This window comes from Colletotrichum jinshuiense, chromosome 8 (assembly GCF_051148585.1).
Source record: "Colletotrichum jinshuiense chromosome 8, complete sequence".
Lineage (NCBI taxonomy): Eukaryota > Fungi > Ascomycota > Sordariomycetes > Glomerellales > Glomerellaceae > Colletotrichum > Colletotrichum jinshuiense.
In genome coordinates this window covers 1,802,684-1,827,115 of record NC_139315.1, presented here as the reverse complement: position 1 = coordinate 1,827,115, position 24,432 = coordinate 1,802,684, and the positions used below count along the sequence as shown (strand labels likewise).

The 24,432-nt window shown below is 52.4% G+C and overlaps 7 protein-coding genes across 7 annotated transcripts; 3 read left to right on the top strand and 4 right to left on the bottom strand.

Moving 5' to 3' along the window:
* Window positions 1-3,057: 3,057 nt before the first annotated feature.
* EsH8_VIII_000503 (aromatic alcohol reductase) lies at window positions 3,058-4,025 on the bottom strand (the record flags this gene model as incomplete). The annotated part of the gene is made up of 2 exons (XM_083269545.1): window positions 3,058-3,936; window positions 3,993-4,025. 2 exons carry the CDS (start codon window positions 4,023-4,025, stop codon window positions 3,058-3,060), a joined length of 912 nt encoding a protein of 303 aa, XP_083129313.1.
* A 699-nt stretch (window positions 4,026-4,724) lies between these two features.
* EsH8_VIII_000502 (uncharacterized protein) lies at window positions 4,725-7,153 on the top strand (the record flags this gene model as incomplete). Its single annotated transcript, XM_083269544.1, has 5 exons — window positions 4,725-4,799; window positions 4,852-4,976; window positions 5,032-6,534; window positions 6,591-6,864; window positions 6,953-7,153. 5 exons carry the CDS (start codon window positions 4,725-4,727, stop codon window positions 7,151-7,153), a joined length of 2,178 nt encoding a protein of 725 aa, XP_083129312.1.
* Window positions 7,154-9,869: 2,716 nt separating this feature from the next.
* Window positions 9,870-10,990, bottom strand: EsH8_VIII_000501 (histidinol-phosphatase; the record flags this gene model as incomplete). The annotated part of the gene is made up of 3 exons (XM_083269543.1): window positions 9,870-10,094; window positions 10,226-10,771; window positions 10,829-10,990. 3 exons carry the CDS (start codon window positions 10,988-10,990, stop codon window positions 9,870-9,872), a joined length of 933 nt encoding a protein of 310 aa, XP_083129311.1.
* Window positions 10,991-11,832: 842 nt separating this feature from the next.
* Window positions 11,833-15,515, bottom strand: EsH8_VIII_000500 (histone deacetylase; the record flags this gene model as incomplete). Its single annotated transcript, XM_083269542.1, has 2 exons — window positions 11,833-12,948; window positions 13,002-15,515. The coding sequence occupies 2 exons, from the start codon at window positions 15,513-15,515 to the stop codon at window positions 11,833-11,835; spliced, it is 3,630 nt and encodes a 1,209-aa protein (XP_083129310.1).
* A 3,709-nt stretch (window positions 15,516-19,224) lies between these two features.
* On the top strand, window positions 19,225-20,048 carry EsH8_VIII_000499 (uncharacterized protein; the record flags this gene model as incomplete). The annotated part of the gene is made up of 2 exons (XM_083269541.1): window positions 19,225-19,677; window positions 19,755-20,048. The coding sequence occupies 2 exons, from the start codon at window positions 19,225-19,227 to the stop codon at window positions 20,046-20,048; spliced, it is 747 nt and encodes a 248-aa protein (XP_083129309.1).
* A 130-nt stretch (window positions 20,049-20,178) lies between these two features.
* Window positions 20,179-21,538, bottom strand: EsH8_VIII_000498 (tRNA-guanine(15) transglycosylase-like protein; the record flags this gene model as incomplete). Its single annotated transcript, XM_083269540.1, has 3 exons — window positions 20,179-21,091; window positions 21,148-21,398; window positions 21,458-21,538. The coding sequence occupies 3 exons, from the start codon at window positions 21,536-21,538 to the stop codon at window positions 20,179-20,181; spliced, it is 1,245 nt and encodes a 414-aa protein (XP_083129308.1).
* A 737-nt stretch (window positions 21,539-22,275) lies between these two features.
* EsH8_VIII_000497 (mitochondrial 37S ribosomal protein bS1m) lies at window positions 22,276-23,649 on the top strand (the record flags this gene model as incomplete). The annotated part of the gene is made up of 1 exon (XM_083269539.1): window positions 22,276-23,649. One exon carries the CDS (start codon window positions 22,276-22,278, stop codon window positions 23,647-23,649), a length of 1,374 nt encoding a protein of 457 aa, XP_083129307.1.
* Window positions 23,650-24,432: the final 783 nt, after the last annotated feature.

Sequence of the window (24,432 nt, the reverse complement as noted above, 5' to 3'; positions counted from 1 at the left end):
CCGGGGAGAATTTGCCGGTAAGTCTACACAATCTGGTGAGAACAATGCTTCCAGTTTCTTGGGACGTATCAGCCACATGTACGCCAATGCCAGGGACAAACGGGGTGGAAGAATATGGTTGAGATGGCATATATGGAAAGAAGGAAGGGAAGAAAAAAAAGTGTTGAGCGGTGGCGCATGCCCGTCTAATGCGGCCGCTGGCCTTGAGAGTACAACAGGAAGCTCCCCGCACCAAACGTCCCGATCGCGGAGGAAGATTTGTCGCTTCTTGGAAGGTCTATCCCTTTTGGGGAGTGATGTGCTTAGAGTGCAGGAAATCGGCATAGAAGTAGACCAAATATGGAAGTAAACGCATGAGATCGGGTGAGTAGGTGTAAGTGGTGCTTGTAGTGGAGCAAAAGTAAGGGCAGGAAGTCGGATTATGTCTTATATTTTGTATTTGATGAGGGGAACGCTCATTCCTGTTCAATTTCCTAGCAGGCAATGCTAGGAAAGGAACGGTCATGGGGAAACTTGGCGGCAGCTCGCCCCAGCGTAGATTTGGGAATTATTGAAGGGGGACAGACCTATCAGGGCCTGGAATAGTTTACGGGCACACCTTGGCTCGGACGATGTAAACGGATACTCAGGGCCCATGACGGCCCCGCATACCCGTTCCGTAGCGCCGCTTACCCGTGCCCCAATATTTTACCTCGGCACCGGGCACCGGGCGCCGGGTAATACGGGGCCCTTCTGAGAATGGCAACCGGGGCGTCCGTCATTGGCTAAGCTGTTCAGAGCTTATTCCAAGTAGCATTGCTGCCCAATTTTGGCTCCCCTCGGCTATTCGATACCTGGGAAATTTCCACACCCTCCCATGCCCTGCCAAACCTGGTCCCTATCTCCTGACTAGTGACTCCTGACTGAACTAATGAAACAGTTGCCTAGAATGGCGACTGGCATCAGTTAAGGTTCATAACTGCAGACGCGTCCGAAGCCGTTAGCGTCTTCGTCAAACTTGCTTCTGATTGCCCTAGGCCATGTCTGGTCCGACCTGCTGATCAGGAACGGGCGTACGTGATGTGGGAGGCTATCTGGAGCCTGTATTTGGATGAATGAGACTTGTATAAACCCCCATGAGCGTTTATTTGGTGACTCTTCCAGTAGCCGAGATGGAGGCCTCCCCTGCCTCGTATGTACTGAGTCGGCAGCGTGCCGGCGACATCGGGAAGGGGGTTACGGCAAGCAGTGGATGAATAGATTGAGACGGTTGACGCTGAAGATGCCACCACCGGTCAGCGGAGAGAGCCGGAAAGGGGAAATCTCCGTGGCGCGAGCCCCAAGTCGCTAAGCGATGTTCTTGGCATAGGTGTCGCGGGTACAACCGGTTGTCCCTGCGGCACCTCTTCTAACAGACTTGCGTTGCACGGTGATCAAGCGGTTGAAGTGGCAATTGTAAAGTGGGTTTGATGTTGTAGATGGTCTGAGGCCGGCCCATTGTGGCCTTACGGGACCAAAGAACCATTGCCGATGGCTACATCCTATTGTGCTTTCGGATCAAAAGAGAATGACATACGAGGGAAGGGAAAAGGGGTAGCAGGGGATGTCCATCGGTCCGAAAATATATTGGACGCTAGAGGTTAGACATATTCAAACATAGAAAGCGACATGAACATCAATCAAAACCATATACATATAGATGGGCGGGGTTCTCAGACAGCAAACGAACCAATTTATCCATGGCCAAAGAATAAGTATTTGGTGAGTCGCGGCTAGGCCTTCGTGCCCAATAGAGAAAGCGGATGATGATGAGAAAAAACAGAAAATAGTAACCGACTGAGCACACTAGAGTTAGCACGTCTAGCTGCCTACCCACCACTTCATCAATGCTGTACGGCCTCCAACACCGTCGATTTGAATAATTGAACGGCACCAAAAATCGATTGGAGTGAGTGGGAGGCATGTGGGATTATCGACAATCAAATCCATGTGCCGAGGTTCTTTAGGGGACCTTAGAATAATGCCGTCCTTGCTAGGCCGGGCTTACGGACAGTTTTATGGACCGAATTAGCTGGCATGTCCCTATTGCCATAGTCGGAGAGTTTCGCCGCCACTGTAGCCATTTTTATACTCTTCTTGGTAGTCTCCAACTATATCCCCAAATCCCACCCGTCAGCCACATATGTTTCAAATAGCTGGCGTCTGTAAATTATAGGAAATTCAACGTCGCGGATGCCGTGAAGGCTTCCGCCACCCTGGATGAGCGTTGCTGCCTGAGAAACCTAGCAGCGTAGAACCAGCTCCAGTTTCCTGGAAGGTTGCCAGTTTATCGGAGCCGAAATAGCAGGCAACGCGACGCAACTTCGCCCAAGGGTTAGAATAATGTGCGTTTGTCAATGGAGAAACTGGTATTCACTGCAGAGAGAAATGGGGTATGCCGGGCTCGAGAAAGGTTGGTTAGTTGGGATTGTGTGAGGTGTTGGCCTTGAGGATTGGAGACTAAGGTAGGCGGCATATCTGTAAAGTCGATAATGGGGAACCTATATTCTCCAAATCCCTTATAGTATCATTGAATCCTTTTCAGCCCGCATGTAACGTAACGACACAGTGGGTGCTCAGCTATTGAGCTACAGGACTGAGGAGATGCACTGGTACTGTCAGGGTTTGCATATATCCTTAACGGCCATACTGCGACCATATTCCAATATTTATAGTATCTTCCAGCAACACACTCTATTATAATATATGATAGGGCATGAAGTGTGATTTGGTAGAGGTGGAAATATTTGTCAATCTATAACTGTATTCAGTCTGCATTGAATGGCCGATGTCGACTATTTGACAAAGCATTTGGTTGAAACTGGGAACATTCTCCCCTTCGAATTGTCAAACTGATTTTAAAGTATAGCGACAAGCATGACCATACCGGCATGGTTTCCAAAGAAAACATGCATTTTATACAGAAGTATGTTGTCTATTCTTATACGCTCTATATCAGATATACGTTACTATATGCTGTGTGACGCTTAACAGGGTGCCACCATCGAATCGTGACTAAACAACAGCATTGAACCGATCTTAAGACTTGTAGAGCGATACAAATCTCGCTTCTAAGTCTTTCTCGGAAAGCAGCGGAAGGCCCACAAGCTCATTGTCAACCTTCTTATACTCGGCGGCGTAGCGTCCACTAAGGAGAGCAGCCTTGAGGGCCCCCATCATTTTGTACTCATTGACCGGGTCCTCCTGAACAGCCTTGATGGCCTTTTCAAATTCAGCCTGCCCATCGAGGACCTCGGTCTGCTTCCACTCAGTTCCCGGCGGCGAGTACTTCTTGGCCAGCGCAACCAACTGCGCCTGTGAAACCACGAGCTCGTGAACCTTGAGGTTGCGGTTCTTAGTGGCCTCCGGGTTCCTGAGAGCACCAGCGACCGCTTTGCCAATACCAGCGATGCTAGTGCTGCTGAAGCGGTGAATACCGCCTTCCCACAGCTCGATACTCTTGTTGGCATAGTCGAAGGCAAAGGGTACTTGGGCGAACATGTCGGTGAAGCCGCCGACGGAAAAAGTAGTGTATTCGATTTCACCGGCGCGGGCCTTGTTCGCAAGTAATTCCTGAATTTTGAACATGGGTCCCAGAACGGCGGCGAACTCCTGGTGCGCCTTGGGGTCGGTCGTGAAGGAGCCCCAGTCCGAGGGGATGTAGCGCTTGACGCCGGCCTTGATGCTTGCTTCAATCACCACGTCCTGAGTAAGCAAGCCGCCCTTGCTCACAGTCGAGACAACCACGTCTTGTCCCTTGAGAGCGGGAGTGAGGCTGTCGACGGAAGAAAAGTCTACTACTTTGAAGCCGGCACCGGCAGGGAGCCCTTCTTTAGACGACTCAGAACGCCCGAGAACTGTAACATTAAATCCGGCGTTAACAAGCTCATTAAGGATTGCGGTTCCAAGGTATCCTTTCTGTAAGAGGGTTATTATTAGCGGTGCAGGATGCGAAGGACTCGGGAGAGGCTTACGCCGAGAAGGGCAACGTTCTGAAAGGCGCTCATCTTGTATGTTTTAAGGTGAGCTATTTGTATGAACGGTTTGTTGTATTGTTTGAATTGAGTTATTGAGGACTGTTATGTGGATGGTTGCTTGCTGTCCACCATCACCTCAACTCGGGTTGACGGGCATCTCTTTATACAAACATGTCTGCGTCCGCTCAATGGCTTTCACGCATGGCTACTTAGTTCCGAGAGTGATTCGGACCAACCCATGATTCTCATCGGTAAGCGGCTCAATGCATCATTCCCCATGTTAGCAGGGACCCCGCGCAATGTGGCTGCTGGTAACGCAAGAAGGGCGGGAATTTGAGACGACAGAGTTGTGAATCCACTGTATTAGCTGGGCGGATGTAAATATTTGTCTCCGCCGTTTGCGGATGATGTTTTATAGTTTTTTATGGGCCGCTGCGGACGCTATGTTGCGGACACCGGCCTAATCCAGGCAGCGAAATGGGCCAGTGACCCCCCAGAGGCATGCGGCGGGGGATAAAAAGACCCCAATTGTATCCGCAGATACATCCGCTCTCCCGCCTCCCTTCAAGCAGTGCGGAGGCTTATTAATATCCGCCCTCATTTCCAACTCTTACATCTGAACCCGACTCCTCACGACATACCATAGCGGATGATTTCCCGCTCCTTCTGGCGGATGCATTCTCTCACCCATGGTTCGCCGCAACATTCCGTCAGAATCACCTAATCATCATGGCTGGTGTCGCAGAGGATGTTGCCTCTGGTGACAGCAATGCCGAGGAAGCTCCCAAGAAGCGGATTTATAGTGTAAGTCACTTCACCGTTGGCGGGGCTTAACTACACTAATCAGTGCCCGCAGGCATGTGTTCATTGCAAGGCACGGAAACGACGCTGTGATGGAGTCGAGCCGTCATGTGGGCTCTGTACACGGCTGAACGTGCCGTGTGTCTACACTCAGCGGCGAAAGAGGGGACCAGGGCGGAAGTCAGTACCTTGGACAAACCGAAAATTTGTGGACGGTTACTGAATTACATCCCAGAAACAAGCCTATGGATCTAGATGGAAGGATCCAGAGCGTCGAGGTGTCTTTGCAGCAGATGTACCGACTGCGTGTGACTGAGGATCCGACCACCAACGATGATGAAGTCGGTGGCCAGCTATCGCATGAGACCTCTCAAGGAGAACAGTCTGATGGCTTTGGGATCACTCAGTCTTCTCGTTCAGAACCGAACCCAGGCCGTTCATTGGAAAACCCGGCGAGCCTGGCTCATTCAGATCATGGTCGTGCTGCGATTCAATCTGCTCCCGCGGGACCTCCCCACGACCCTGGCAAAAAAAGGAGTCTATTTGACCTCCCCTTTCCCGCAAAAGAACTATTCTCAAGGTCCGACTTGCTGAATGGCCTGCGCGAGGCTCGGAACGAGATGGAAACACACATGGACCGCACGCCTTTCACGCGAAGAGTCTTTACGCCCTTCCCCCCTCGCGAGTTTCTTGTTGACATGGAGAAACCAGTGATGGAAGAGGTGCAGCTTTTCTGTCCGACTATGGCTCGTGGGGATTTCTTGGAGCTCATTGACCAGCACTATGCAGATGGCCCCAACAACTGCGACAGCAACCCGGCGCGATGGGCTACCATAAATGCCCTGTTTGGAGCTGCAGTACATTGGAGAACTGCAAACGACTCTTTCGAGGATATCGGCTTGCTGGGCTGGGGCTTTTTCAAAAACGCGTATGCCATCTTTCCAGAGCTCATCATCCAAGGAAACGATGTCCGCGCCTGCGAAGCCATGTTAGCCATGGCAACGTTCTCTTTAGGGACGGCCGATGCTCGGACTACCTCACAGCTCGCGTCTGCTGCAGCCCGAACGGCACAGATCATCGGGTTGCATAGGAGAGATACATATGTCAACATCGACAGGGCAGAGGCAGAACGACGCAAGCGGGTGTTCTGGGCGACCTATATTCTCAACACAGACATGATGATCAGGTATGGGTTGACATCACCCTTGGCGCAAGGGGACGAAACACCCGAACTCCCGACCGAGGACCCTGTTGTTGCCGATGGCAGGCTTGGGGAGGCCGTATCTCCGCCCGCCATCCCCCTCAAGAAAATGGCAGAGCTTTCTCGAATCCAGGCCAAGATCTACGAAAAGTTCTCGCAGCACAACCTCCAGCTTCAGTCAGGTACAGATCACCACGTGACGATGATAGCTTCCAATTGTGAACTCGACGAATGGAAAAATGCGCTTCCCGAAGACATGAGGCCGGATTCGGCCGCTCTTCAAACAAGCAGAGAACTAGACGCACACACTGCTCTCCTGCACTTCACATACTTCAATTCCTTGATTAAGATGCACTCTAGCCTGGCCCGTATCAAGAATGCCGCAAGCGTCCTTCCGTCATCGCCGTTGTATACCGTGTGGATCAACAGAGAGGCTTTCCCCAGCGTAGAGCAGTCACACGCCCAGTGCACATCGGCAGCGCGGGCGATTATAGACCTTCTACGTGTAATGCCACCCCAGGCATTTGTGCATTTATGGTAAGCCTTTTATTCCAGCTCTTGTTCGGAATTCCATGCTAACAGCATCGGGCAAGGGTAATGCTTTCCTACCCTGTAATGGCATGCTTGATTTTGCTCTGGTCTGCCCTTGAGGAACCTATGGGGCCGGAGGCACATCTCAACGTCAGGATGATTGGGCAATTCGTGCAAATACTGGCAGGACATCTAGAGGATGGCTGTGATCTACGAAATGCACTGGATGGCTGTTCCAAGTTCTACAAGATTGCCAAATACGCTGTGCACACGCAACGAACGATCAGGCTTTCAAGGCCATTGGATGAGGATCAAGATGTAAGGGACCAACTTGAGGTAAGGCCGTTCTCGACGCTCTTTTCAGATGCCTATATATATAAACTCCTTGTTCGTTGTGATTTAGCTAATAAAACTCTCGCTCTAGGCTCTTCGTCTTAAGCTCTCCGGAGTCACAGACTGGATGCACCTTGCTCAAGGCCTCTTGAGCAACATGCCCGTGTTGGGCGCTCAAGCAAGGGACATTTTTGGAGATGTCCTCAGGATGGAGCTGAATGACGGAGGGTATGGGATACTGGCTCCCGACGTTCTAAAACCGCATAAACACAACTTCTGCTTTGGCCCCTGAGGAGCTCGTGGTTTAACTTCCACTGAAAACTCATGTCTCGCAGCAATGCTCCAGAATTATTTACCGAGGGCAAGGGTATAGCTACTCTTCCTATACAGTTACCGCGGCCGCCGCCACTAACGTCGCTGCGGCCGCTTCTGTAGACGGGATTATCCGACTACTCCAGTACATCTGGTTCCAATTTTCATACGAAAATCTCCAACTCAGCCTCAGACTAGATTTGAGACCACTCAACATAGTCTCACAGCTGGCAACTTTATCGTGCTAGCAGTGGCGCCGGAAGCACTCTTGACACTGCTCCGGCTGCTCGAGGCTGAGTCTCATCAGGCTGCTGCAGATGGTCACAAACCAGGCTAACGGGTCAGAGCAGCACAACTCGTAGTTGTTGAGTCGGAGACCTAGTGTAACTAACTTGATGAGCTACAGCGGTAGAAGGGAGTGGCAGGCAAATTCTGCTAAGCTGACATCTGCCCTACAGAAGCACTGACTGCTGAATAGTGTCGGATGACAGATATAGTCCTCATTCCATTTCCCAGTTCAAGTATGAAATGTGTCGCGCTTGAAGTTCAATGTGGTACCGGAAGTATTTCTGATAAAGCACCAAATATGAACCTTCTTCGCTCGCTGAAAAAGGTTCTCAGTCACGGTGCAGGCTTTTTGTGTTTTATTGTAATTTTATGTTATGAATACCGAAGGCTCAATTGCTTTCACCACATCTCAGCCTTTAAGAGTTCAACTCACAATTGCAGTAAGTATATACGCAGAACATAACGTAGCGATACTGTTTTCCCGTTGAAAACTCCGTGTTACCTTCTGGGTAGATACAGGATACGCACCATGTGATGGACACGGAAAAGGTTGGAGTGGCCTGTCGTTGCTTTTCCTCCTTCTACAAACGTCACTTGACCCAATTGATCGCTGCGTTCATATCCATCTATTCCGTGCCAATCATTCTGATCGTAATCATCGCTTGTAAGAGACCCCTACGTTAGACTGCTCGTCGCCTTGGACGTTCAAGGTGTTGCTGCCAGCGTAGTGGTTAAGGTTGTAGCCGATCCGGGAACCTGGCTCTCTGGTGGGGCAAACCCCGCACTAACTCAGCTCAATCCACAACCAAGGACAGCCCATTTCCACCCTAGATACATATGCGGTATTTTCCTCGCTCCTTTCATCAACCAACATCTGGCCCTCTGGCGCAACGGTAGCGCGTTCGACTCCAGCTCTTGAGTTAATCGAAAGGTTATCCGTTCAAATCGGGTGGGGGTCAAGATTCATATCTTTTTGGGCATGTATGCCATGTTTGAGGTGTTCCTTTTTGCTTGTTGTTGATGATGATGGAGTGTTTTGAAGTGTTTGTACAATACGGGATTGGTGGGAAGGGAAGGCGGTGTTGGAGGGAGTAGCGCAAGTGTTGCTCCTTCCCAGCACGTTCCTACTAACAGCGTTCCTTCCCACTTTGTCACAGAAACCGTCCCCATAAAACAACAATAGAGTGCTGATGCTATGTTCCCACACGGGGCTTATTACTTGGGAAATATGAGAGCGGTAATATATATATTCAGATGGGTTGCCGATGGCAGTTGTCAGACAGCAAGTCCGGGTTGCGAGTTAAACCATACAGTGCGATCGTGAGATGAGAAGCGGGCAGATTTTCAAGTTTGCTCAAGTAAAAGTTTCGGCTCCAGGTCTTCCAACTTGAGTGAATGACGCATGTGCATTCCAGCCGCCGCCATTTTCGACGTCAAAATAATTGCGAATGTATTCATCCTCCGCCAACAACGAGCCATTGCCACATTTTCATGAATGTGCCGGTCACATTGAAGCATCTCACAATGCTTGTCATTGTTGGGTGTTTGATGTAAACGAGGGATTATATTCACACCCAACAGGATTCCACAAAATATTTCATAGGCCCGGATAAACGTATGATTTCACTGGAAGCCTCGGTCAAACCCCCTCATCATTCAGCTAGCATACACAGGGGCCCAGATCAGCCTCGATAGGCAATCTGAGGGCTGCGGGAGGATCGATCTGTGTCACCTCGGACAGGCAATTTGAACAGAAGAATCCGGGCAGATGCAGTCAGCTACGAGAGTCTAATTGGACTGGCTTATTTTAGATCAGCCCTTGCTTCAGCCCCAAGTCCCTTTCCCTAGATCCTGATCCTAATGGTGCCGGTCGCCTGCCGATGCAACCCCCAGTATGGCTCTGGGCAGATGTCTCAAACGACACGGCATGGTCGTTCTGGTGCAGCACATTCACTGCCTTCACTGAATAACGGCCTGGAAGCCCCTCTTTGTAAATCTGAGGGCTGCGTCAGCCGTATGATAGGCCGAGCCGCCATCGGCCCGCCTTGTGTGGTCTTGTGGTGCTTGGCAGCTTAGAGGGTGTTCTCTTCACCATGACAACCTCAACGCCGTCGACCTTGCCAGAAGTCAAAGCAGTGAGACGAGACTTCCTCCCGGGGCTTCTATACATCAAAGGAGATTTCGCCTTTGGCCACGGATCCATGACCCATCTGCAGGCTCTTGCACCAGCCTATAATGCTGCGGCACGTGCTGCGAATGTAATTCAGAGCCAAGCGGAGCCACACACCTCAAAAGCACATCTATTCTTGTCTCAACAATCCATGACCGGGTCTTCTCTCTATCTTGAAACCCCAAGTGACAGCTCTAGTCGTCTACCCAAAGCACCAGTCGGATCTATTCGTGTCTCTCTATTTAAAGTTCTCCCTGAACGCCTCCAAAGCCACGCTCTTCTCCCGGAGCGGCGCCGCGGCATCCCCGTTGACGCCCTCCGACGGCCCGCGCTCAAAGGTGAACACCTCCTTGACGCCCAAGCTCTCGAGGTAGTCCAGGTTACGCTTGTAATTGGTCGCGACCTGGGCGATGCCGTGGCTGTCGTCCGAGAACGTGAATCGTCCGCCAATCTCGAGCCAGGCCTAGAAGCAACAAGACGTCAGCACAATTACTCAAAGCCTACGGGGAAGGGGGGCACAGCTTGATACTCTCGTAGAGACCAACCTCTTCTCAAGCCCGGCCGGTAGCGTCGGGAGGAAAGACTAGAACTCACCTCTGCGATGACACGGCAAGGGTAGGGTTCATCAAGCCCCTTCCTCAGCGCGCTGCTGTTGCACTCCAAGAGCCCTCCGTACGCCTTGACAACCTCCAGATTCCTCACAACCCTCTCCCAAACTCCCTTCCACCCCCTCACATCCCTGCTGGGGTTCTCGCTCATCAGCCTCACCAGGTCAAAGTGCCCCACCACCCGCGGCTCCAGCGCCGTCAGCATCTCGTGCTGCTGGTCGTAGTACCGCTCGTACATCTTCTCCTCGTCGCCGCCGGCGGACTTCATCGCGTCGACGTACATCTCGCGGCTGTAGTCGATGGGGATGGCGTTGACGTGATGCAGCGAGCCGATGAAGTAGTCGATGGCCGGATGGGATGCCAGGGACTTGATGAAGGGCCCGTAGGCAGGGCGGTACCATTCGCCCTCGAAGCCGATGAGGAGGTGGATCTGGGAGGCGTATTTTTGGCGCAGGCGCTGGGCCTCGAGCAGGTAGGCCTCGTGGCGGGGCGCGAGGATGGCGACGGCGGTTTCGGGGTCGCCTTCTTCGAGCTGGGCCGCGAATCAGCCTCACTGCGTTCATATCAAGAAGGGGTGAGGGGGAGGCACTTCTTCCGGGTAGAGGTCCGCAACCTCGAGGCGGGGCATGTGTTCAGTCAGGCCCATGGTCTTGTAGCCTATGCTGATAGCGTGCTGGACAATGGCCTCGAGCTGGTCCTTTGCGTGGCCGGGGCAGAACTGCCCCGAGTGGGAGTGCATTGTGAACGCCATGATTAACTGTGTGTAAGTGAAGGCGATAAGAGTAAGATGAGCCGAAGGAAGTGAGTCAGGGTGTGGCAGCCCGGGCGAATGAGTGAGTGACGTCCCTCGACAAGTGGTGGCAGAACAAGATGACAATCTGGTCTTGGGACTTGGAAATGAATGAGATCAATCGGTGTGCGTTTGTCCTGGACGAAGGGTGATGTTCAAGATGGGTAGTATGCAAGATGGCACGAATATATCGCCAATCAACGAATGATAAGAGGTCGGATTCCCAGGGAGCACGACTCGGGATGCAACATCCCCCCCGACAAGCGCTACAGTGGCCCCCACCGCCTCAGAATTTTCGGGCCCGACGGGTTGCCGGTCCGCCGCAGCAAATCGCTGACGTTGATCCGTCCACGTTGACGCGCATATTCCCACCGTCACATCCTCCGCGTGCCAAGGTCTGCGCATCTGTGGACATCCATGAATGGGGCTAGCTGCATGAAATCTCATATTAAGCCAGATCAGACCTAGCATTGTTTGTATGTTTTGGTGCATGCGACACTCTCGCGAAACTAGTTAATTGCTTCAATAGCAGTTCGAATGTAATTACGTACAAGAAGAGAAGAAACAACGAAACAAAAAAAAGACAATTGGGACAGGAGGGTATCATGACGGCCAACTCCAAGCCTAAGGCTTGTAAAGTCAGGTCCCGGTGGGGGAAATAACAAAATGCTCTATAAAGAATCGAGGATTCAAGGAAACTAAACAAAGCAAAGCAAAACAAAGTAAAAGACTTTTCAAGGATCGCGAGATAGTTTAAATCCCCGCCAGTGTTTCGTGATAAAAACACCATGGGGATGAAGACTCTACTTTTGAGGTGTTTCGGGAATGTCCCAAATCGATTTAGTTGGCTCCTCTGGGTCGGTCTTGACACCTGGTTCCGGTTTGGCCTCCGCATTGTGATTCCGGGCTTGAGGCGCAAAGGGAATGGCCGATGTTGAGGTAAAAGTTGGAAGGTCTGCCCGCATCATCTTGACCGGTGACTTTTTGATTGGTGACGACTTGGCTGGCGACAGCTTGGCCGGCGATGGCTTGGCTGGGGAGACTTTGGCCGATGAGGTCTTCGCCGGCGTATTGGTGTTGGGGGGCAGCCACTTCAAGGGCTCTTGTGGCGTCACAGATACAGGTGTTGGGCCCTCCGGTTGATAGTTGATGAACACGTCCGCGTCTGCCGGCGTCGCCATCGCTGGTGACATAACAGGCGAGCTGTCGGGGAGCTCTACTTGACGAGGCTCGGGGGTAATGACCGTCGGTAGCTGCTCGGTAATTGGCGTAGAGACCTCTGGCTGTGCGGCTACAGGAGCTGGCGCATCTTCCAATGGTAGAGGCTGCGTCGGCGGCGTGGCGAAAGCATCGTCTGGGGGAGGGGTGACGATCGGCGGTGCTATTGGTGAAACTGCACTTTCAACTTCAACTGGGAAGCTGGGCTTTACTTCTTTGGCGGCTGGCGGTGTTGCTACTTTGGCTTGTGCTGCCTTTGCGCGCTCTTCTTTTTGTGTCTTGGTGATCAAGTTGATTTTAATCTTTTTCATGCCAGAAGTCAACTTGTCCATGTCATCTCCAGACGCCGCGGATGGACTTGGTTTTCTTTGCGGCGCCTGAGATGGTTGGCTTTGCTGCGGAGAGGACGGCTTCGTTGGCGCAGCCGGCTTCTTCACGGTTCTCGCAGATTTAGGGGCGTCCTTCTTGACAGCAGGGGCCCTTGTCTTCTTGACGGTCAGAGACGTGCCGCCCTGAGTCCTCACACTCATTGCCGAATCTGGCCGGACACTGAGTGAAGTATCAGGGCGAGGGCCCGGAACCCCACCGCCTTCATAAGGTGCAACCGGAGCATTGGATACCACCGAAGACACGGCACTAAGGCGTCGACCTGGTCGCTTGGCTGCTCCATTCGTATCGGACGGTATACCTCGAGCGGTAGCCTAGTCGTGATGTCAGCATGAGTCTCGAAACCATCGCGCAGCAAGTCACCAACCTTCTCCGAAGAGAGCGCAGAAGGGCCTGCCACCGTCTTCCGCCTGTTCTTGGACAACTTATCATCGTCATCATCTGCATCAACGTACAAGCCTGGTCTCGCCGGCTTGCGCTCCCGTAGCGACATGCGTGAGGTCGGCCTGCTTGCTGGAGCGGGTGGTGGTGCAGGGGCAGGCGCCGGGGGCACAAGATCGGGGTTAAGAATCGACTGGCGGTCCCTTCGCGCCCTGGTCGCCTCCGCATTCAATTCCTCGGGCTTGCAGCTGTCGACCTGGCGGTGTGACGGAATGAGCAGTCTACTCAGCTCGTGAGCCGCGACAGTCCAGTGAACATCGGGAGGGGGCGGTGTTGGCGGGCGAACATAAGACATTCCATTCGACAAACCGGACGCCATTCGTCTCATCCGGGCAGGGTCCACGGCCTTACCGATCGATGCCTGCGTCGGGGTTGAGTAGGTCGGCGGCGTTGCGTGCCGTATCATTTTCGGGCTCGCTGGTCGATTACCCATTGTCACCTCGAGCTCATCCAGCTCAGAGCTTGACCACCACGACGTGTTGTACGGGTGAAGGGAGGCTAAAGACGGCTCCTTCTGCGGAAAAGACTGGTCTTCGACTATGGCCCCTATTCTCTGTCCCATTTCGGCACCGAGTGAAGAACGGCCTCGAGCAGGCTCCCCTGCTGTTTGGTCCCCAGAGAGCCCGCTCAAATGGCTAAAAATGCCAGAATATAGTGCTCGGTCGCTGTAACCTCCTTCGAGCACGCTGATTACCCGGCCATCGACGCCCAGGCCCTCTTCAGCTGCAATCTTGACGACGTCTTGGGCGATGCGGGCGTAGAACTCTGTAGGCACGTTCACATTATGACGCTGCATACCCTTAGTCTCCCATTCACTGGCATCGAAGCCTGCAGAGAAAAATATGGCCGCCTTTGGGGGCAGGTTGAGAGAACGCAGGCGACCCGCTTGGGTCTTCAGATATTTGCGCGTCTTTTCCAGGATGACGGAGTATTTGGACTCGTATAGCTCCCAAAATTCCTTCTCAGAGCCCCATGATTCCAAGTGGACGTTGTACATGTTCTGGCCGTGAGCGTTGTCAATGCACAAACTTGCGTTTTTGACCTTTTCCTCGTCTCCCATTTCACAAGGGTACGAATTGATGTCATGAAGACTGAAATAACCAATGGATGCCTTCTTCCAAGCTGCTGCATTCTTGGCCAGGTTCACCCCCCGTGAGTTATGCGCCCATGCAATGGCTTGCGAGCCGTCACCATGGTGGAGATCGAAATCGATAATGGCCGCGTGGGTCAAGCCGTGGTTTAGAATGGCGTGCATAATTCCGACATGAACATTGTTGATCCAACAGAAGCCTGATGGGTAAGAAGCCGAGCAATGGTGTCCTGGCGGGCGTACTGCAACAAATGCTCGGCGAGGCCCTGAAGTGAAAACCCGGTCTACGGCCTCGCATACAGCACCCAGCGCGCCCTCAAAAGCCTCGAGGGATTCTGAGCAGAGGTAGAGATCGCCTTCGTGGAATTTGGCGGGTGGCCCCTCCGAGCCTCGAGGCATTTCCGGTCGCTGGAGCTCTTTTCCACCAGTTGCCAGCTTAGTCTCTGCCGTATCGCACATCGTCTTGAGCTCCTCCATCCATTTGGTTCCATGAACATTGGTTACCGCCTGTGACGTAAGGGATAATCTCCGGTCGGTCTTGTAGATGCGAAATGGGATACTTGGAATCGAAGCGGGATCAAGGCTTGGGTGCACTGCATATGCGCCGTCGCAGTGCCGTTCGCCGAGTCGCACATATGCCATAGCTACTCCGAGCACGCCGGCCTTGATTCTCTCGGGTCGCTCGACAATGGTGTTGAGGGCGGCTCGGGAAGTCTTAGGGCGGGAGAACCGGTGTCCGTAGCAGGCATCGTGCAGGACGACGAGGGTCTCGGTGGCACGGGTCGAGGTTGGGGAATGGTGAACGTCTAGTTCCGCTTTGAAGTAGTCGCGGGCAACAGTGCTTGCTGTGGGTGGGGGCTTGATATACTCAGGGGGGCTTGGTCGCAGGGGAGACTTGGAGACGGGAGAGGATGAGTGCGCCATGCTGGTTCGCCGCGAAGGCGCCCGGCTGGGCGTTCGACTCGAGGAGCCATTTACCGAGTGCAAGGAGCTCGTAGAGGTCTTGCGCTGGAGCGTGGGCGTGGAGGACCGTTGCAGCGTCGGGGTTGAAGACCGCTGCAGCGTCGGTGTCGAAGACCTCTGTAGGGTCGGAGTCGAAGACCGGGATCGGGAGAGGTCCCTCACAAAGGAAGGACTTCGAGACGGTACTCGAGGACTCGGAGCGGGAGACGATCGATTAACTGCTGGCCTCAACGGAGACAGTGCGCTTGGAGTGTGGGGTGAGCGAACGGCGGAAGACGTCGAAAGAGACAGCTGCTTGAGCGAATGCGCTAGGTCCCTATCACCGTCATTAGGTGTGTTCAGGGTCGATTGACGGCGCGATGGCGCTCTGTCGAATGGAGAGGCCATGACAGAGGCGCAAGACCCATTAGATCTTGCCAGATGTCCCAGCTGTGTATTGCCGTCCGGAAAATGTGAGAGAATATCTCGACAGGCGAGTTTTGGGAGAGCAAGTTGTGTTGCTGCTTCTGGCAACTTTCAGATGTCGACAGGGGAGTGGCAGGGGACTTGGTTGACCGCCCGCCAGCACATCGTCGGGTCGCGTTGGTTTTGTGTACAAACACGCGTCATAAGTCAGGGTGTTGCATTGCATAAACGCGATCACGTGTATATAAGCAGATTGGAGAGGCGGGGCATTCCTCCCATCCCTGAACGGCCGCTAAGGCAAGTGGGGTTCGGATGGCATCAAGTGGAGAGACGATCGTCACTGGGAGGGACACCGTTAGTTCACTAAGTCCAGTGTTAATTGCTTTCTCTCACCCAACGAGTTGCCTTCCATGAACATTGCCTGCGACAACACTCCAAGTGAGACCATCATAGCCTCCCGACATAGGAAAATCCGCGCATTGTCTCCATAATTTGTGATACACGAGCTAAGGACGTTCCGACTCAATTACCTCGAAATTTCTTCAAGCCGTGACCGCAAGATGGTGCGAGCCCTAGGAAGTATACATGTGGTTCTCGTGTGTCTCCTGGGACGCAGGCCAAGTCCCGGTGATATGCGGTTAAAGAGGACCAAATCCCCATGACCATAACTTTTCCGACTCTATTGCGGTGCTACTGGGCCGGGTTAGCCATTGTCCAATCAGGTACAACAACCCCTATTGGATATATGATCTGGCTCTCGAGCAGCCATGACAAACATCCTGAACAACCGACTACCATACTATTTGTGAAGACACAAGGCATTCTACAAGTAAATTCATAAAAGATGCATACAAAATGACAACAAAATAAGATTATGTGTCAGAAAGCCCATAGGTTTTCCCTTTTTTGAGACATAACAAGGGCTGTCTAGGAATAATGCATTGGACTTCAACAAGTATTGGGCCATTACAGGGCCTACTAAAGTTACCAGTGTGTATGTACAAAGTGGTACTTGGTCTCAGGGTCGGCCTAGCTGAGGGATTATGTCCCGGCTGTTTGGAACCGATATTAGAAAGGCATTACGGCGCATTTTGTGATTTGTCAACGACTTGACCTCGGAGTGATATCACCAATCCGTTCTCGTCACCGAACCTTTACCTTACACAGCCCATTCTGCGATATGCCACGGGTGGTTCTTTCTGTCGGTTTAGTGTTCCATATGCATCTCTGGGTGAAGCTGAGACTTGATTCCATATTTCTCCTTGACTTCATACTGCCCATGCCGCGTTAACTCATTACTGCGCTGAGAAGTGACACAAACACAGCCAAACAGAGATACAGAATGGGAATCATTACTTCAACCAACCAGGTGATCATTTACACTGCCAAAAACTGTGGTCGCAGAGGCTACCTTCATATGAGACTTCATCAAAAACGAAAGTCATCGCCCAGCTTCCAAGTTTTGTTGGCCACGACAAATTCATCCTTGCCCTCGGCAAAATTCATTTCAAGGTCGGCCATGGGTACATGCAAGCCGCCGTCTATTTCACCTACTCATCTCATGTGCCGCACAGAAACCAACCAGTTGTTGGTGCTGCGTCACAACGATTGGTCTTTCCTTCTACTACCTTGCTCCTTGGCTTCCCAACACAGGATGGAATAGTTCGACGCGGGCTAGGGTATATATGCAGACCCCGGGCCATGGTGGATAGCAAACAAATGTTGAGTATGTCAAATACCCGTGTCCGCTCCCATTGAAACCAAATAGTGAAGCTGGTGGTTTGTTTCTTCTTTCTGCTGGAAATCTGTGCTTGGCAGCGTGGGAATTCCTCGTCAAGAAAGCAATGGCAGTCCTGTGCTATCAGCGCGGACTCCTCGGCCTTCTCTTCGCCTCAGTTGCCGTTGGTCAAGTCACCCCTGGCCCACTACACGATATCATGCAAGCCGCGGCAGCGGCAGCAGACATAAACGCGTGCTTCGACGCCGGATTTATTGCAAGCTCTTGCGTTTCCTCCTACGGCGGTGAGACCGAGTTTTACCAAGCGCCTGTGAAGAGCCGGGTATCATGCATGTGTTGCAGGGAGGAAACACCCATTTCATCCATTTGGTCCTCCTGTTCGGCTTACATAGAAACGAGGTATCCCAGGGAATCTTCCAGCTTGGGTGAGAATTACTATCTCCCATTAGAGCCTTTTTTGAAATACTGATTTCACTAAACTCCTCTCTTCGTGACCACAGCTGTGGCCTATTCCCAGTTATACTCATTTTGCGGCGCATCCGGTACATGCCGAGCTGCGACGACTACATCAGATGTTTGGAGTAAGATTCGGGACGAGAGCTGCCAGAGAGCGAGCTACAAGGCCAGTTATTGCGCCAAGCCTGAATCAGAGACGAAATCAATCCTTTTGACTTCCCTTGACCTTTCAGCACAAGCCACCTGCCTTTGGTAAGCTCGATCTATACTTCGAGGCACTCAAAGGAAGTCTAATGACCTTTGATGCATATACAGCTTCGAGACCATTCGGCCAGGACAGTTATCATTCTCCCCGGATGACTACGATGGCGACATTGAAAGCTGCTACTCATGGGCAAAAACCGGCGAGCCGAAATACGCAGCAGGTAAGTCTCCCGCTTTGGCAATAAACCCCCTTCATGCAATTTAAAATAAGCCTGTTCTCGCTGACTTTTCTATACCCGTCCTGCAGATGTTTACGATGCCAGGGGCTTTTGTCACAGCTTCGGCAAAGGGCGCACGACCAGCAGTCTAAATGCAGCCACGACCCAGCCGGCGACCTTGACCGAATCACCACTCAGCATCCCTACTCGAGTCGTTGAGACCGTAACTGTCACGCCAACGGGCTCATCATCAAACAGCAGTGTGGCCGTACCATCAAGGCTTCAGTTTGGGCTTCTGGCAGCTGTTGTTCTGCTCTCAAACTTGTTGTAATCTCAGCAACTCATGCTGGTCTTCCCTACGGAGATGGCGAAATGCAGACGGAAACACAGAGAGCGGCGGATATGGAAGTGTGGGCATCAGACGACCCGGCCGGAGCGTTATATTCTATCCAAGTTTGGCATAAAAAAGGCCATGGTGTTGTGATTTAATGGGTCAGATGATTGTAACTGCCCAGGATGGTGTGGGCAGCTCTTGTTTAGTGACGTTTTAAGAGTTGTAGATGGAAATCGTTCGCGTCTCAACGTATGCTGGACACGAGGCAAGCAAGACCCTGGGGTTTCTTACTTTCCTGCATTGCTCCCTTTTCCTGTGACTTCTCAAATTATCCTGAGGTCTTTCTCTAGCGAATCCACGCCATTGAGTGTTATATGGAGTGGCTAGACCCAAGACGCTTTGAGTGAAATGAAGTGAAAGGAAACAATACACTTCGCGTAGCTCTTCAGAATGAAGAAAGTGCTGGACAGGCTCTGGGTGTATCATGATTCACACATCTAATACACCCTACGTGTATCTCAATCCCATTCACGCTTGATGGAATCCATTGCAAGTGAATATCTTTAACCACCTCTATAAGCAAATAGAATCACTGTTGTAGCATTGCGTCTGTGATTCAACACAGAAGTCTAAAATAATATATATTGAGGTCAGAACTCCGTGTTGAAGCTGTCGCTACATGCAACAACTACAGCTTTGACAAGAAGATTACAACATCAGAAAACAGCACCTCACATTACAATGTCTCAATTTTCTCAACAGTCAGAGGCTCCTGAGAGCCCCGTCACAATGCCAACCATCGATGACGTCCCGCAGCTCGCTGATCGGTGCAAGCTCATCTCGGCCACCTTCCTGGATTACATGAGCAAGGAAAACAAAACCGCACAGGACCATGAAGCAGGCGGTAGGTGCGTAGACGAAGTAGAGTTGATCCAGCCCCAAGTCGAGGGCATCCTCAAGGCTATCAACATCGGATGTTGGGCTCAGGGCCCAGGATCACCCGACATCTCGGCTGCTCAGTGGTTCGGGACAATGGAGCGTCTGGCGACGAACCAAGACCCGCAGAATGTAGAGGCACGTTACGCAGAAACTCATGCATTCGGCTTTGACGAGACACCGGAACTTGCAGAACGGTTCAAGACGGTTGCTGCGCGGTACAAGGAACTCGAACAGAACCCTTACAAACCCGGAGATGTACGTACCTACCTCCTTTCCTTGGTTCACTCTGGTAAGTTTCGCTCATGCAGGAACGACGCTGATGCGTGGTTTAGGACGCCCAAGCTTTTATTGAGCGTGAAATCGAGATCATCCTCGAAGTCGGGAAGGTCAAAATGCTTCTGGGATGTGTGTTTGATGGCATTCTCTGGGCCCTTACGGGCAAGGAACGTCAGTCTCGGCGAGAGACTTTTATAGAAGTGGAACTCATGACTGAGAGTGACGATGAGGATGAGGACCGAAATCCCCCTCATTTGAACAGGGAGGATGCCACTTTGGAGGACAACACTGAAAGTACGGCCGGTGAGGGAGCCGTCGAGTCGAAGTCCACCTTGGGGGCAAAGGAGTGAGAGAATACACATCAAGTGAAGTCTCCGACAGCAGCTTAGCTTAGTTAGTTCTAGTCAAATCATTTATCAATAGTGCCATATTGGTTTCGCGTTATCGTGAGATGTCTGACCCTTGTGACAGAAAATGTGGTTACTCGTTTATTAAATCGACCCCGACTCTCTTTAAGGCTCCTACAGCCCATTCGGGATACTTTGACTTGTCATCATACAGATTACCAAAGAACTGCCTGATATAGGCAGGGAATCTATCCTCGATGATAGCTTGGCGTATCTCCTTCATCAGGTTCAACTGGTACCACACGTTGTGTATGCTCAACAAGTGGGCGGCCACCGTCTCCTTGCCCGCATTGTGGTTGATAAAGGCCCGAGTGACACCCAAGCCACCATCGCCCTTCCGGCAACATATACAACCGCATCCTTCTTCGATAGGGCCGAAATCGTTCTCCTGTCGCCAGTTGCGGATATTCAGGACACCATGCTTGGTGACTGCGTTGCCGAATCGCGCCGTCCTCGTCGGCCAGACACAATCGAACATGTCGGCCCCCAGCGCAACGCTCACAACCAAATCCTCTGGGTATCCGATACCCATGACGTACCGAGGCTTGAGATCGGGTAGCAGCTCTGTACAGGTCTCGACAACGCGGCAGTAGTCTGCCTTGGCTTCGCCTCCGCTCAAGCCGCCGATGGCGATGCCGGGGGTATCACGCGCCAGCATCTCCTTTGTGCACTCCCGTCGCATATCAAGATCGAGACCGCCCTGAATAATGCAGAAGAGGTTCTGAGTCGTGGGGTTCTTGTGCGCCGCAATACAACGGTCGAGCCATCTCACGCTGCGCTCCATGGCCTCGCGCATACGAGCGGCGTCGGGGGATGTTGTGACGAGCACATCGTCGAGCTGCATCATGATGTCGCTTCCGATCGAGTTTTGCAAGGACATCGAGTGTTCGGGTGTAAGAAGCATGGGTGAGCCGTCGTGGGGGCTGAGGAAGCGCACACCCTCTTCTGTGATTTTTGCCAGTTTGAGGAGACTGACCATCTGGAATCTAGCGATGCCGTCAGCTTCCAACTCACTGCGCAGTGATTTGCGATGTATCCTCACCCTCCACTATCAGTCAAAATATTGTGCTTCCATCCCTGGAGTTTATGCGCACCGCCGATAGCGTCGAGAACATCTTGTCCGGGCTTCAGGCCCAGGTGGTAGGTGTTGTTCAAACACAGCCGGCAGCTGGTTTCTTCGAGCTGTTCGGGGGTCAAGCCTTTCAGCGAAGCCTGGGTTGCAACGGGCATGAATATGGGGAGCTGGACCGGGCCATGGGGAAGCGTTAGGATGGATGCGCGAGCTCTCGTCGTCTAGCCTAAGCCGTCAGCATGCGCTTAAGAATCACATGCAGATTGTCAGGTATATTTACTGAACAGCGAGCGACGAGCTCGAACGTGAGTGCGGGCGAGGACCCGATGTTGGTTGACGCCATCCTTTTCGCTATCCACATGGGCGATCACGCAGTCCACAGGCTGCTGGTTGCGAAGGAGAGAAAAGGGACGAGGGGTTGAGTGTGGCCTAAAAATGCAAGTTTCCAAATTCGAATCGCTAGACGATGCGCTTTCCCATCGGCGCTAGTGGGGCCGCTGTCATTCCCGTTGGCGTCTTCCTTCCTCAACGGCTGTCTTTGTCCATTGTCTAGTTTTCTGTATTTTTCTGTACTAATTTTTTTATCTATGCTGTTCTATTTGCGCCTGATTCATACCTGAAGTTAATGTATCTTTCTGCTAGCTTGTCTGTTCGCCTTCCTGTCTTTCTCTCCCTGTGCCCAGGATCCTTGGTGTCTGTCCCTTTTGCTGTCCTCTTAAGTGCCATCCCTGCCGATTGAAATATCCTTCTTGTTAGAGTAATCATGTAAGAAGCAAATAAATAACATTTGTCCATGTACTGCATACCTTCGTATATTCCAGTTTATTGATTGCTTTGCCTGTACACGACGCAAATCATCCTGAGGCGCCTGTATTAGTTATAAGTACCAGTCCGTAGTGGGGTGTGCTGTGTCTGGACTTCTGGAGAGCCCCCGGCGCTGCAGTGAATGACAAGGGTAGCTTTCTTACCCAATCAAATACCAGCGGCATCTTCCGCGTTACTCCAATTGAAATTTCTCACGCAACGTTGCCCAGCTGTGACCATTTCGCGATACATACGACCGACGACTGAGCTCAGCAGGGAGCTCAGACAGCCGCCATGTCTTCCCGATTGTCGCCCGGAGGGGCGCTCTTGAGATCATCGCGGATGTTCTCCGTCCCCAAGCCACTTAAAAAGCCCGGAGGTGAATCCACTGCTCGATTCGCATCCCCCTCGGCGACCGCGCCTTTCCCTACTCACCAATCCATCACTACTACCGAATCTTCGAGGGTTCTCGGTGACTGGGGCTTCAAGCGCTCCCTTCCCCTTCGATCTACAACGAAGTCCTCGACCCCGGTCGTCCGAATCAAGCAGATCGACTGCTTCGAAAACGTAACCGACTACTCCTCCGCCGCAGACCACACCCTCTCTCTTCAAAAGTTCCAAGAGCTCAACCTGCCCATCTCCCTACCTGGCGCCAACCGATCACGCCTGGGAGGTCTCAATGTTGGTGCGAAGTCCGTCTTTGAAGAGGATGGTGACTTCACTTCCATGGAGCCTGGCCGCAAGAACGAAGAAAAGAGGTGGAAGTTCAAGGGCCCCTGGCTGGCCGGCCTGACCGAGGGCGAGTTCAACCGATTCCTGCGCAAGAACGTTCGCAACAAGCGTGACAATTTCCGGAACTTCTTGAAGCAACGAATTGCCACTGAATTGACGGCAACGGAACACCAAAAGTCCCTTGACGCCGGCAAAGACTTGCCTCAGCAGGTTCTGGCCCGGGACGTCACCGAGGAGCAGCTGACGGAATACGTCCGGAAGCTACGCTCCGATCGTATTACGCTATACTCGCTTGTCAGCGAGTTCCTGGACCTTGCTCCCCTCAACCCGCCCAGCTCTCTGGCCGACTTCAGCAATGCAGCGGACACGACAAAGCGTCCCAGCTTATACGCCGAAAATGGCCCGCCAATTTCACACCCGTCGGGCGGTATTTCATACCTCCGTACTGCAGCCTTCGCCGAGAACCACCCGGTCTACGGTCCCCAGGCGCATCACACCCCAGTCCTGGCGCGTATCGTTGCGCCAAGGACGGGATTCAACAACGCGAAGCTCGGTGTTGGAGGTTTCATCACCGATACCCCTCAGGGCGATACTGCCTTCAACCAGAGATCCTACCTTGGTCGCAAGAACGTGGTGGCAGGTGTTATTTCGTTCGATCCTGATATCAAGGGCGGCGCCAAGGCTTACGTGCAACCTACCTCTGCCCGCATGGACTCCTCCGGTTCAGTGCAGATCACCGTCGGCGAGGCCAATGAGGAAGCACAGCTGATTCACAAGGAGATGGTCGGAAAGGCCAAGATCTATAACGACAAATCCCAGCCCGATGCTCCAGCGGCACCAATTGGGAGGCCCACTTTCAGATCCGTACAGTCGAGCGCACAGCCCAAGGGGAAGGTGGTCGTTGGTAGCTCCCAGAGCTACGGTCTCGACTCTTAAGGATGATGCATGGTGTAATTTGGAGTTGCTCCTGGTCCCCGGCCTAGGCGAAAACGATCCTCGGACGATGCAGAATAGACATGTCTGATGGTACGCATCTTTGTATGACATTGGCAAGCGTGCCGAGTGTACTATGTATGGTATTGTAAAATAAGAAGAATACAGCCCATTTTCAACATTTATCTCTATTTATGTTTGAAACTGAATGCAATGCGTGAAGTGTCATCTGATGTTCTCTCCTTTTATACACTACTATGACATGTCACCAACTGTGTGTCACCAACTGCGATATAAGTTGGTCATTGTCAGGGCTGTTGTCGATGCAAAGGGTTGCAATCGGCTAAGCCGCGAACGGCAACTTGCTACAGTAGAAACTGTTCGAGTATACGTTCACGGGTTCCTTGGTTGAGGAGTTTGAAATTCGATGTCAACTTTTGGCTTTCATTCACAGGTCGCATCTGGGGCTTCTTGTATTCAGTAGCACTGAGTATTCGCCGGGGCCAGCGAGACCCAGAGGGCGGGATGCATCAGTCCCGGTCCCATGCCGAGTGTACTGGGTCGGAGCCGGGGTCTCCCAGAGGTCACGTGCAGTCCCACCATTTCTGCCCCAAGGCCCGTGCTCAACGAGCTGCCCCACACACTCGCTCGCTTGCCCTAATTTTCGGACGCCAGACACACATATCAAAAATTGCTATAGCAGCAATCTTGACGACGACATCTCGAAAGCCTCACTAACCGACCACTCACCTCCCCAGCACCACCACCTGAGCCAGTACCGCCAAA